This window comes from Epargyreus clarus, unplaced genomic scaffold, assembly GCF_041222505.1.
Source record: "Epargyreus clarus isolate Ecla_fem2 unplaced genomic scaffold, WU_Ecla_fem_2.2 ptg000008l, whole genome shotgun sequence".
Classification (NCBI taxonomy): domain Eukaryota; kingdom Metazoa; phylum Arthropoda; class Insecta; order Lepidoptera; family Hesperiidae; genus Epargyreus; species Epargyreus clarus.
In genome coordinates, this window is record NW_027332216.1 from 6,117,696 (window position 1) to 6,132,263 (window position 14,568).

Here is a 14,568-nt window from a genome sequence, read left to right on the forward strand (position 1 = left end):
ATTCTAGATTTAAGTGTAATTATGTGTGTTCATTATATTTTTAAAATATTTAATTTTTATAAATGATAATTATTAATAGAAGAAAATAATTATAACTTAACACGAAAACAATTCTAGATTTAAGTGTAATTATGTGTGTTCATTAGTGAAGAAAATAAATTTAAACATGAATTAAATTTCACTATTAAAGTTTTTGAAGAAAAATGTACACTTAAAAAAATAAAACTGTTCAAAAAAATACCATTAGCCGTATTTTTATGCAGTCCAGTATATTTTTATAACTTTTAATTAATGATAATTTTATATATTTTTAATTAATTGTGTATAAATGACGTGCAGAGAGAGCCTAGTGGAGAGACATTAAATGTTGTAAATAAAAACCACAGCTGGATTATCACGTTTATATCTTATCAAACTCATCACATTCATACAACTGTCGCACGATTTAATTTTCAAGTTAATTATATTAATTAACTTAATTATATTAATAAACATAATTGTATATATTAGAAAACTACAAGTACATTCCTAACATATAAGTAACTACATTAATAAACTAAAACGACTATAGAAACAAATTATAAGTACAACATAAATGACTCGCCATTCACATTTTTGGTTTCAGTGGAATTACGTTAAGAGATTATTAACATAAATTCAAAGATTATATCGATAACAATATGTTTAAAATTTTAATAGGAAAATTAACGATAACAAAAATAAATATTTGCGAGTGTATGCTATTGTAAAGGCTATAAATATTTGGAATGTTGATTGTCGAGCGCATCGTGGTATACGGCAACACGTCCTCGACCTTTTACTCATCTCGTATTCAGCACGCCTTTGACCCTTTTGACGCAACTTTAGCGGCAAACATCACTTTACACAGCTACACTAAAATTCGATAATATACAAACCTATCTACATTATCACTGATAGGATCACGAGGTCCAGGTAACTTTTAATATTTGGTAAACGCTTCAATCCGAACGGCACAAGAGCTCGTTATTTCAGGGTGAAGGCCGTTGGACTGCCGCCGCGTGACGGTTAAGCGAGCAGGTGTGCCAGCGCCAGCAACAACAAAGAAGCCCCAAATGTAGGCGCGGCCGCTGCTCCTTTATCCCCGGGCGTCGGCTCTATATCCTCTCCGAACACGTAGCTCTTTGATCCAGTATACGATTTTAAAATCCTATAATTGACTTCATCCACTGACACTTTGTTCTTAATGAAGTTGAATAGCCTATTGACGACGACGTAAATATTGCCACTTCTATCGAAAGTGAAACGATCGATCCACTGAATGTAGTTGGGGTCGCGAGCGATCGTCCTCTGCCCGGTTTGAAATTCGACACTGCTATTCCATTCGGCAATCGTAGAATTACCGATGAGACCGTAGAAGAGTACACCTGTTGAATCCATCTTCATTCCGTCTGTCTGCGACGCCTTCGTGCCCAGATCCTTCACGTACGGTCGGAGTGCTCCATCACCCTTCAACGCCAGTGACGAATTACGCAAAACGGAAGCATTAACGGCGTACAAATGAAAACTCGATAACGGAGAGTAGTATACAGTTCTATCCACTTTACCATCTTCGGTTTTAAACTGCGGACCCAAGGCAATACCGTCTACATTTACCGGTAAGTTTACAGACGTGCCGTTTATGCGGAACATGGCTGCTTCCGGAACAGATGACATTGATTTCTGGTCGCGGAGTTTCCAAGATTTCTTCTCGCTACGTTGAAACACAATAATACCCGGGTCAATAGCACTGTTGTCTGTTATATATGCAAAGTCGCCATCCCGATTGTCGACAACAATATCGTTCAGATAAGTGGTATTAGCATTCGCCGTTTCAGGTGGAAAAGGTATGCGTTCCATTTTGTTTTCACCGGTTTTTAAATCAATAAATACTAGTGTAGGGGGACACTTCGGATCTGGATTATGTGTTAGTGTACCGACACGTCCATTGTCAAGAATCCACATAATACCGTTGCGGTCAATTTCAACATTTTGCACAAACTGTAGCGCAGAACAGTTGCCGACGGCGTTGTCCGCCCAGCTCGGGAAGGGCTGCAGTGCCGGAGCTGTGTCGGTCTGTACAGCGGGAATGGTAGCCAGCGTCGCCGGAACTCCATCCAGCAGCCTGGGCACCGTCAGGAATATTTTGTCGCCGTAAAAGTTTATTCCCGATATAAGTACATTTTCTGGAATGTATCGGCTCGTATTTAGGTAAGCGATGCGATCTTCCGGGGTATCCCAGGTGAAATCGATCGTGTTCCATTCATATATCACTCTGAATTGTTCCCGCCGCGGTCCCGGTGAACGGACGGGAGCCGTGTCGTTTTGCGCGGCAACCACCGTGAATACGACGCAGAGTAATAGCGTGAGCATCATGGCTCGGTATTATTAAACAAGCGTGCGGCACAGCTGGCGCGGCCGATACGACTGAGCCGCTTTTTGTGGCCGTGCCCCGACTGTACGAAACAACTAAAAATGTTTCCTCGCTCTCTTAAGACTGATAAATAATTGTAGGTTGGAACTACATTTCACTAGACGTTATCTAGACGCTATCTAACATTGAGAGTTGTGTGTGCATTGCTGTTTATGTTGTGATACGTCGGATAAGGGTCTGCGCTCACTGACGGCACAGTACGGGACGCTTTGGAATCATAACATGCAAGCGCATCTTCGCCGTGGTGACCTTAAGCATGCCACGACGTATTAGGCATTCCGAAGCATAACGTCGCGATGTGTACAACATTTTAATCGTGCGTAGCCTATTTTCACTATACTCGTAATTAACACTTCCGAAGGCTGAAGACACGGCATGCCTAAGCTAAAAGATATCGCAACTTTGTTTCGTACCCAATTTTATTACTTATAATTTTTTGAATAATATATCTAGTCGGCGCCTAAAATACCTTGCCCTGTCGTGTCAGCAGTGAGCGTAAGTCCTAAGGGTGCGTGAAGGTCGCCGGTCTCACCCTTGCCAGACAGAGGGTCTGGCGGTGATTTACGTAGCTATATGAACGTGACAGATTCGGGAATAAGTTTAATTAAAATTGTAATCTCCTTTAAATTGGTTCTTTTATCTTCATAAAATACAAGAATAGTTTATAAACGGGCAGATTACGATATGGATGTAATGTGAAATAAATATATTTATATAATAAAAATAAAACAAAAAATAAAATAAAAACTACACTTATATCTGAAAGGGCATCTGTCGTCGGTAGTGCGGCACTGTACGTACCTACTCGACATTAATAACTTCATGCAATAAAATACCTAATTATTTTTTATCAGTAACATAACAATGTAACAAAATATACCAATTATTATCATAAAAATGTGTATAACGGTGACGACGCAATTATCAGAAGTAGAAACGAACACCAAATTTTGAAGGTAGAACGCTTTGTTTGACTCCGACGGCACCACTGTCACACCAATTTCTACCTAATAACAGCAATGTTGCTGTGTTTTGGCTTGAATGGCGTGGTGGTGGTAGTGCGACAAGTCGTGGTGGTGCTCCATAGGTCCTGGTGACTTCAAAGCTGTTTAGCTCGCAGCCGCGGTATTTTTCCAGTCCAGGGTGATATTACGCCACAGAAGGATGTTTCCGGCGCTCCTCGTATGACGGCGCCCGGTGCGGTCGGTTTTTTTTTGTCGCCCAGATGAATAGGTGGAAAAAGGGGTACCCTTTGCGGAGGGAGGCAGGTGAATGTATCCTAGCACGTCCAGGCCGCGGCGACGGTACCTGAGGAGTTTGGGGCTCCTGAAGGAACATCCTTTTTGAAGGTGGTAGAACCCTTTGTGGTTCGACTTCGGCGGCACCACCGCCACACCTATTTCTACCTAATAACAGCAGTGTTAAGCGCTGCTGTGTTCCGGTTTGAAGGGTGTGGTAAGGGAGACAGACTTTTCCGAGGCGTTCCAGCTTAGTCCTCAGGGGTAGCGGCGCATCTGTGGCCGACCTCAGGTAGGAATATCTAATCCTATCTGGGGTTGATTACAGATGTCCATGGGCGGCAGTAGCCACTTACCATCAGGTGGACCGCATGCTCGTCTGCTACTCTTATATTATAAAAAAAAAAAAAGCCAACCCACTAAACACCTCCTTTAAGCTTTCGTCCTAGGGGACCGAGAGTGTGTAAGTGTAAGATTCACATCTGCACAATAATATAAGATAATGCTTCTTTTACAATATTATTTTTAATCATTAAAATGCAGAAGTACTACCTAGATATGTGTAGCTAAATAATGGGTTATGTAGGAACCAGACGGATAGGGGGTGAGCACTCGCCGGTCACCCTCGTAATGACGTCAGTTTGACCCTGAATACATTTAGGGTCCGCATAACAAATTAAACTCTGCAGAGAGAAGGCAGGACTATTTGTATTTCTATGAGGGTATCATCACTATATTTATTTCGGACTTGTATATGTAACAAGAATTTGGTAAGGCTTAGGTACACTTCAGCTTAGCACGCACAACGATTGAATGCACACGTTTAACCGCACCTCTGAAATCGCAAAAACGTAATTGCTTTCTATACTAGTGCACGCACTAGTGATTTGTTTCAGTGACTGATTTAAAAAAACATAAATAATTACATATCGCGGCTTGTCAAGCGCGTTTTTTTTGTGTTTCATAGTAAAAGTATGGTGGCGAACGCATTGCGTTTAACCGCATTCAGCTTTTCTTTCGGTCTCGAACTCGATGGGCGAGCAATAACACTAAGGCCACATAACACATGCTGTTCGCCATAAATCCATCATGGTACTGAAATAAAATTAAGCCAAAAACCAACCGCTGTGCGTGTTCTTATGCGTTTTTGCGTTTCAGCTATTACTATTCTAGCTATTAATTAGTTAACTGTTAGTAGTATCGGTGAAAGGGCGAAAAAATACCACTAAAATGGTAATAGTAGAAAAAAAAGTGTGTGTGTCAGCTACGACGCACGATTGGAGTTTACTCCTTACGAACGATAATTATGATATATATCGAATAGAAAATAGTTAATGACGTTTTAATGTTTTTGTTCCATACCCAAAGAGTAAAAACGGATAAATGGGATGTATGGGAAGATATGTTTTTCTATTGCACAACCCATACTCAATTTAATATGAATCAATCGTATCCTTGATTCACTAATGTATCATACATTAAATGCAGTATATACAATATAATATATTATACGTGTATATGAGGATTGAATCGCAAATAATAACAAGTAGGCATTACTTTTAATAGTAGGTTTACTTTCATTTTCACCCTAATTTTCAAGAGATTCAGAATGAAAATTAAGGTACATAATAATTAGACTAAATATATAATTATTAGGTAGGTTAAGTGACAATAGACTCAGAAATGTAAGTATATCTTTCTAACACCCTTTAAGCCAACATAGCAGCGTTTAACACAGTTGTTATTAGGACGTTATATGTATTTAATACTTCTATACTTAATTTAAAAATACTAACATTACCCACTTACCTTGTGATAAAATAATAAGTCTTGAGCAATATATTTGTCCTTCTAAACAAAAATATAAGCTTTATCTTCAGAATAAAGCTCCGTTGTTAGCGTATTTCCTTATAAGCCATAAAGTAATGAAACGAGTTATTATCAAGTATATTATAATAATGACATTTTATAGGAGTATATGTTTTTAGGGTTCTGTACCTAAAGGGTAAAAACAGATCTCTATTACTAGGACTCCGCTGTCTTGTCCCTGTAGTACCGGGATCAGAATAGGGCTACGGTATCCTCTGCCTATAAGAGGCGACTAAAAGGGGCTTCCGGGGTTGCGGGTGGCAAGAGTGGGAGCTCAAACCGTCCAGCAACCGACCCCGGGAAGGACAGCGGTTTGTGTGGTCGCATATCGCTGTAATCACCAGAGGATGTGAGAGGAGCGTAAACTGCTCCCCCCAGGGTAGAGCCCGATAGAAGGGCATCGCGTCAGGAGGACTCCGATTGTGTTCCGTTGGAGATCCCGGAGTTCTCCACCAAACGCTGAGGACCTCCACCGGGGTTTTAGTGCGGCAAAAATCCCACATAACCCGGCGTCCCACTCCCATGGCATCGGGTACCTTTTGAAGGTTTCCCCGTCGTCAACAAAAAAAAGGACTTCGCTGTCTGTCCATCTGACCGTTTGTCACAGGGATCTATTTCCTAAACCGTAATAGATAGACACTCGAAATTTTTACAGAGTATGTATAATGTCCACCCACTATAACGGCAAATTCTAAAAATAAAAAAAATAGTTGAAAATAATGGGGGCGTTTTTTACCACTATTTTTCGACGTTTTTCGCATTATCTATTGAACCGAAATAGGTAGACATTTCAAATTTTCAAAATGCATGTACTTCAATGCTATAATAAAAATACTAAAAATAAAAAAATAGTCTTATGGAACCCTCCAGGTGCGAGATTAACTTGCACTTGACTAGTTATTGTTTATAGATACTGCGATGTGATGATGGTCACAATTAAATTTTCCGTAATGACTAAGTGGATACGCATAATGGAAGGCTTTCAGCTTCTCTGTCTAGTTATAAATGTCTGGGTATATTATAACTTATAGGTGTTGTTTGTTTGTATGTTTAGTCATCGCTTTATTACTACTAGGTTTCATTATCACGCTTTTATTAGCTTAACCTGTATCTATGTATGTATGAAACGGAATCTTTGCACTCGATTTTTACCCACTTTGAACGGTCCCAATCATTTAAAATTTTGAACAATTCAACAATCAAGAACCGATGACAACACACGATTTAAATTGTTTAATGAAACGTTTCGTACTTTGACCATGTGGTTAGGCTTTAAAACAGGTATTTTAATCAGTGCTAATTATACCGTTTCCTACTTCTGCGAACATATCCGTCATACACCCCAGTCATCAAAATTTAATTCAAGTCAATTGATATCAATGAATGAGTAAGGTTGTTTTCAGTGTTAAAAATAGTTTTGGACATAATAGGTGGCGCTGTTAGCAATGTGCCGACATAGTTGTAAGATATTTTTTGTTGCAGGATCTCTACCTCATTAGTCTATAAAAATAAATTAAATTTAATTGTGACGAATAGAAAAAATAGGGTTCCGTTGTACCCTTTGGGTACGGAACCCTAAAAATGAATTGAAGTGTAAGTTGTAAAATCCAATGTTCAGCTTATACAAAATATATATGAAATTATATAACAAAAAATACAATTACTAAGAGACATACAATACTTATTGTATGTCACTTACGGGTAACTAAAAATCGGTCGGAGGACCTTCAGTAACCAAAATTATTTCAACTTCTACCATCAGCCACGCAATCAGTGAGAGAGATAGGAAGTCGAATGGAGGTGGCATAATCCTTTTTCCTTACGTGACGACATTCACTCCAACAGCAATCCGCGTTAAAGAATTTCGTTCCAAAAACAAAAAAAAAACTTAGGCATGATTTAATTTAAATGAACAAGTAACGAGATCTTATCTTGCCATTCATTTACAAATAAAGGTTAATGGAATTCCTATGGAATGACGAATTGCGAGCCCACAAAAAGACGAACTGTGCGTGGGCCAGGTTTAAGTACTGATTCAAGTTTGCATTCCAAAACTTATTCAATGGTAAACAGTTTGTATGTGGGAGCTCTTCTAACGGTTCTTCAAGTGCACTACGCATGCTACTTTAGTCTTATAAAGTATATTAATTGTAAAAATATATTTTTTAATCAAGCTTAAAAGGAAGAAAATAAACTTTAAAATAAAGTGATTTTATTACATTACACTTTTTCATGATATAAAAGGGTGTCGCTAGATTCATCTTTTTATAAAAACAATATTTTTTGAATTACGTATATGAATATCAAGATAATAATGTTAATTTTCATCTACATATACGTTAATTTCAACTGCCCGAGGAATATATTCGTTACCATGACGCTAAAGTCTATAACAAGAGTCGACGAAAAACTCTAATTAGAGTATATTCCTGTGCAGACGACGCATATTAAATGCGACCAAATGTTTCGTTTTGGTCGCGACTGTTCCGTTTACAGCGATTCCTTCCCGGTGTCCCGAAGAACAATGGGTTTCGAAAGTACCCCGTATTATGATGAATGGGACATTTTTGATGGTTAGTTAGCAAAATTGTAAATAGGAAAACCTTTTTGCGGCAAAAAAATCCAGATATTTCAGAGACAATTTGCAGCGGTTTTTAATAAAATCAATCAATTTAATATATTTCGCAAACTTCGCAAACTTCGCAAACTTCGCAAAGATCGAAATTTATCAAATTTTGCAAAATATTTTTTTGCCCACTACTTCGACCTAAATTTGAAGCATAAATTTAATTCATCGCTTATTAATAATAAATAAATATAATGGATGCTACAACACTGAAATAAAATGTTCCATATGTTTTCAAATTTACTCAAAATTGTCTAAGATGTCCCGTTTTAACGTAAAGTAAATGTTCTGTTTTTTTTTATAATATAGTAGTAACAGACGAGCACGCAGTCCAGATGCGTCGCTACCCCTGAGGACTAAGCTGGAACGCCTCGGAAAAGTATGTCCCCCTTACAACCAGAAGTAGCAGCGCTTAACACTGCTGTTATTATGTAGAAATAGGTGTGGCGGTGGTGCTGCCGGTGTCGAACCACTACGGGGTTCTACCACCTTCAATCACATCAATGATTTCAGTATATTCACGTTACGTCATCTTTTGTACCATTTGTATGCTAAGACTAGACTACGACCTCATAGCACATCGCCATATATGCCAATACGTGACCAATAATACAGTGGCCATTTATTGCGGTTTTCTGGTTAAGAATATTTGTATTTTGAACTAACATTTTGAAGTTGCTACCTAAAATATAAAAAAGGCGAGTCATTAATTTGATAATGATATAATATTACTCATAATGTTATTACTTAAGGGTATTTAAAATAAATGTGATTGAGTGCGAGTCTAAATCATCCTCGGAGGGTTCTGTACTTACAAATTTTAGCCTCTATATAAATTAAATAGTCTACCTTTTAAAGTTGAAGTGAAAGTGAAATACCCGAAAAGACGCTCTTTACACTCACAACCGTACCCGTAACCGTAACCGTACAACATACTAGGATTTCGTGTGGTGTCACAGCCTCACACAGATGAAGACACAAACGCCCAGACCGAGGACATATCTAATTTAAATTAAATTATTAGTATCTAAATTTAGCTATCTAAATTTGTAATTGATATTTGTCTGGCCGGAGATCGAACCCAAAACCCTTTACGCGTCAGACAGAAATGATGGCTGCTGCACCCAAGTCTGTATTCATTTATTTTTATTTTAACTGGTTTTTTTGTTATAGCAACTTTTAAAAAATCAAGCGTCTATCTATTACAGTACAAGAAAAAAAAACCCTGTTACAAACTACGAACGGAGAGACGGATAGCTGGATCTTAGTAATAGGGACCCGTTTTAAACCTTTTTATACAGAACCCTAAAATCTATGTTATACTTTGGTATAAATAGATAAAGTATAAATATATTAAGCGAAAACAATAATTCAGTCTCCACATAAAATTATTTGTGGTCGTCCTAGGAATTATGGTGACGGAAAACAGCTTTGTAATAACATAGTATAACCTTTGTTGTGACAAGAATTGCAATGTTTGAACACATTCTCAAAGTCAAAACTGTATGCAGCTCTCGAAGGATCTTCCGCAAATGTTAATTAAGTCCTGAGGCTTAGCACGCATTACGATTAAATGCGAGCGTTTAACCGCACGTCTAAAACCGCAAAAACAATTCTGATTAAAATAATTATAGTTTAAAAACTAAAAACCACGCTAAAATCTCACAAGGAAAATCGTTAATCCTGATTCCTGACGATCTTGATGAGGAGAATGGGATAAAAATATTAAAATCGTGTATTGTCATCAGTTCTTGATAATTGATCAAAATTTCAAATGAATCGGACCGTTCAAAGTAGGTAAAAATCGAGTTCAAAGATTCCGTCACCTACATACATACATACATACATACAACCCAAGCTAATAAAAGCGTGGTAAAAACGTAAATTGTTGCATTTCGATCGCGGCTTGTCAAGCGCGTTATAATATGGGAGTAGCAGATGCCGTTCTTGCGCTGCTTCTTCTCCATAGCGAAACACCTTCCGAAGCGGTGGTAGTTTGTTGACTTTCAAAAAGTATTCTGTATGAATCCATTTTGAATAAATTAGATATGCATTTTAATTTGACGAACATGCAATCCACCTGATACATGCATGATATGCACATGCACCTACCAGTGGCAGTGCCACCCATGGACATCTGTAATCAACCCCAGATAGGATTCGATATTCCTACCTGAGGTCTGCCACAGATGCGCCGCTACCCCTGAGGACTACGCTGGAACGACTCGGAAAAGTACGTCTCCCTCACCACACCCTGAAACCAGAACACAGCAGCGGTCAACACCACTGTTATAAGGCAGAAATAGGTGTGGCAGTTAAACGCTGATTTCAGGGCTGTGGTAAAGGAGACATTGTTTTCGAGGCATTCCAGCTTACTTCTTAAGGGTGGCGGGGCAGGGGCGATCTTAGATAGGAATCTGATTTTATCCATGGGAAACATTACGTACTTACGAAGGTGTTATTTACGTTTGCTACTTTAGTAAAATATTATTCTTTACTTCAATTGATATCAATTCAATATTCAGCTCAGTAATATTTGATTGCGTATCGAGTCCATAGTTAATTCTAGCGTAATAATGGTACGTTTAATAGATTACCTGTCATAGGAAGCGATTTCTTTCATGTTTCCTTCCATTCTTTTTCACCCACTGAACATGACACGCAATGCCACGCTCTACGTAGTTAGTGTATACATTGTAGAGTATACACACATACCCAAGTACATTCCACATTGCGAATTGAAAAGTGGAATTATTTTTAATGTGTGCGTGACAGGCACACTGTGTCAGTGTACATTTTTGTCTACATTATTGAAATAGTTCTGATTATTATTTACCCGAGGCGATCGTACTCGGTTCTCTATCTTATCTGGAGTTGATTACAGATGTCAATTTTCATTAACCCACGCTGAACACGGGTCTCGTCTCGAAACGAAAGGCTTAGGCCATACTCCAATGCGCTGGCCAAGTTAAAAGGTTTTCGGTTATGCAAATTTCCGCAAGATGTTTTCTTGCACCCGTACTAAAACAAGCAATCTGGAGGCACGGCAGTGCCTCAGCCAAGTCGAGTAAAAAAAAAGTAATTAATTTCTAATATGTATATATGTAACTATGTCACATGTGTCACATACGTATGTCTGGGATTCTAACCTCTGACCCCTAAGTGTTCCAACAACCAGGCTACTGGCTACTGTAGCACTGCTTAGGTATAACGCACACTTATACAACACTATCATATAGAGTTTTGATATTTATACAAATATACTATCTTTGGTAGCCAGGCTACAACGGTTCAATTATGATTAATTGGTTACTGGCAATACCCGAAAACTCAGTTTTAATTGGTACTGATGCAATGAATAATAAAGTTTCTTATTGAAACAAACTGATATTTACGACTTTTTATGAAGGATCCGTCAAAAAGATGCAACAATTGTCCATTATTTATAATAAATAGATGGATAGATTGATTTTTAATAATGGATGTTAGTCTGGTAATATATAAATGCTCTCGGTTATTGGAGTTTAAAATTTGAAGTTGGCTCTTTGTGACTCGACTCCGGCGGAACCACCGCCACACCTATTTCTACCTAATAACAGCAGTGTTAAGCGCTGCTGCGTTCTGGTGTGAAGGGTGTGGTAAGGGAGACATACTTTTGCGAAGCGTTCCAGCTTAGTACTCAGGGGTAGTGGCGCATCTGTGGCCGACCTCGGGTAAGAACCTAATCCTACCTGGGGTTGATTGGCGTACCATGGGCGGTAGTAGCCACTTCCATCAGCAGGACTGTATGCTCGTCTGCTACTCCTATAGTATAAAAATACGAGTAGGTACCATAGATTAGTAAAGATACTTCGCCGCCTTGAAATTGAATGCCACAAAAAGGCTGATTTGTCAGTTATTTTTTTTTATTCTTGACAAATAAAAAACATTTTTAGAGAAAATTTACGAATAAGTAACTAATATAGCGTAATTTACATAATAAATAAATTTATTATTATTCAACATTGACATTTTAGCACGGAGACGTGGCAAAACTTTTTTACGCAACTATTTCAATTCTCAAAACTGGTTACATTTTCTTGTTAGGAGTGAGTAATCTTTACTAATCTAAGGTAGGTATATAGTAGTTCAACAGTTTCAATAAGGGGGGTATCCATTAATTTAGGTTTCTTACGATTTTTACAAAATTTAGCTCAACCGTGATATTAAGGGATGGGGAGGGCCCCGCCTCCTAATCTCACGTAAGATTTTTCAAGATATGTGCTTCTAGTGTACCTATCTAAATGCGTTGGATTGATTCTAAAAAGAATAAAATAATTTGCTTCATATTTTTATTTATAATAAATAAGACTAGAATTTAAGATTGCTAATAAAGTATATTATAATAAAATTACAATTGTTACGTATTTAAAAGTATTTAAATTGTTATATCTACTAAGATTTAATTAAGCGGCCATTGTTAAAATATAATAATTCTCTTTGGTCTCTTGTACATTGATCCTTGATTTTTTCACCATTTACTATTTTATTACGGCAAATAAAATGGAATCAGTAAAAAAGTGTGACGTTAAATTTAACGTTTACGTTTACGTTCACGTTTGTTGACGTTTACGTTTACATTAACGTTGTCGTTTACGTTAACATTGACGTTTATTTTAAAAACCTGAACTGTATTGTGTGGTGATATTGAAGTGGAATATTGAACCGTTCCGTTTCATTTCCGCACGCAATGAACGGCGCTTTTAATATAATTCCTGTAGTACACTAGTGTAGCTGAAAACACGAATCGATTCGATTATCGATAGTGTCCATTCATTCACTGTCAACTAAATTTCAAATTGTAACTTCGATACATGCCGATCGAAGGTATTGAACTATAAATATTTTAGGGTATTTTTTTGTATAAGTTATCCGTTTTATCCGTGAGCTCTCCCCGATCTTACCCCTTGATCAAGAGAGAACGAAATTGTTAGTCACTGAAACAACTGAAAGACCATTTAGCTTTCGACCTTAAATTGCTCTTATTGTAAATTTTGTTGAAAATTGCTTTTCGCATTGGAATTAGCGTTGACACCTAGAGGGACCGGTCCTCTCACTCTACCGAAGGGTCGGTGCTGTTAAAACCATGTAATTAGTCTGTTCCTTTATAGTGTTAGAAATATATTCAAATAATTTAATTATAGTGTTATTTTAATTATTTATTTTTTGTTATTTTCATTATGTGTTATTTTTATAATAATAACACATAATGAATGCCCATTTTTATAGTCACTGGCTGTATGCGATACACGATTGTATGCATTGGCATAAAAAAAGAAAAAAGAACGCTCTTGACATTTGAGTTGTATTTTGCGCGGGAATAATAAAAGTTGTAAATTGAATCAAGAAATAGTGTTATTTTTTTCATCGATAAACATATTTTTGGCCCAGGACTACTAACTCGTGCACGGGTAAATATATCCAGTAGTAGTAGTGAGTGGAATTTCATTCATCGGTGAAACGTTAATTTTTTATGTAACGCCTATAACTCGGTATTTGATTAATTTCCTTTTTAATATTCCTTGATTTTTCTTCCGTATTTATGGTTCTATTACGATAAGTAGGCAAGTACTTATCCATATTAAACACATAATAATTATAATAATTTGTTTGAAGGGATCAACTCAATGAAGAGTAAGAAGAGATGGAAATGGAACTCTTTGACTTGGTCACTTCCTCCTTTCTCCAACACACCATTACCCGAAGGAGTTGATGTTCCAGCCACATCAACTCGACCAAGCTGACCATACATTACTCCTTTGGTGTTGTAAATGTCTTATCCCTGTAGTACCTGGACCAGAATAGGGCTACGGTATCCCCTGTCCTAGGAGGCGACTAAAAGGGGGCTTCCAGGGTCGCGGGCGGCAAGAGTGGTAGCTCGAACAGTCCAGCAAGCGACCCCGGGAGGGACGGCGGTATGTGTGGTCGCATACCGTCATAAACACCAGACGGTGTGGAGAGCGCCTGGGCTCACCTGGGCGGAGCCTGATGAGGCAACACGTTCAGAGGACTCCGGTTGCATTCCGTTGGAGATCCCGGAGTCCTCTTTGCAGCGCTGAGGATGGCCACCTAGGCGACTATGAATTCTCTCCATCACGTAACCCGTCTTCTTTATCGCTAGGTTTAATAATAATAAAACCAAACAACATTATCTTTCAATACAAAAACAACAATTTTACACATTATTGTATAACATTTAAATTTTCTTTATCATTATGCCATCAATGATGATTCAACGTGTTTGAACAAAGCGTTGCGTGAGTCAATTATTTTATGGCTTAACACCAGTGTTTTTCAAAGTGTGTATCAGGATCCCTTGGATCGCAAAATCTCCTTAAAGGGGT

At 37.8% G+C, this 14,568-nt stretch overlaps 1 protein-coding gene across 1 annotated transcript; it reads right to left on the minus strand.

Annotated features, from left to right (window-relative positions):
• Positions 1-387: 387 nt before the first annotated feature.
• Positions 388-2,469, minus strand: Y-b (yellow-b). The gene has a single exon (XM_073075808.1). It carries the CDS (start codon positions 2,392-2,394, stop codon positions 1,048-1,050), a length of 1,347 nt encoding a protein of 448 aa, XP_072931909.1. The 5' UTR covers positions 2,395-2,469; the 3' UTR covers positions 388-1,047.
• Between the last annotated feature and the right edge of the window lie 12,099 nt (positions 2,470-14,568).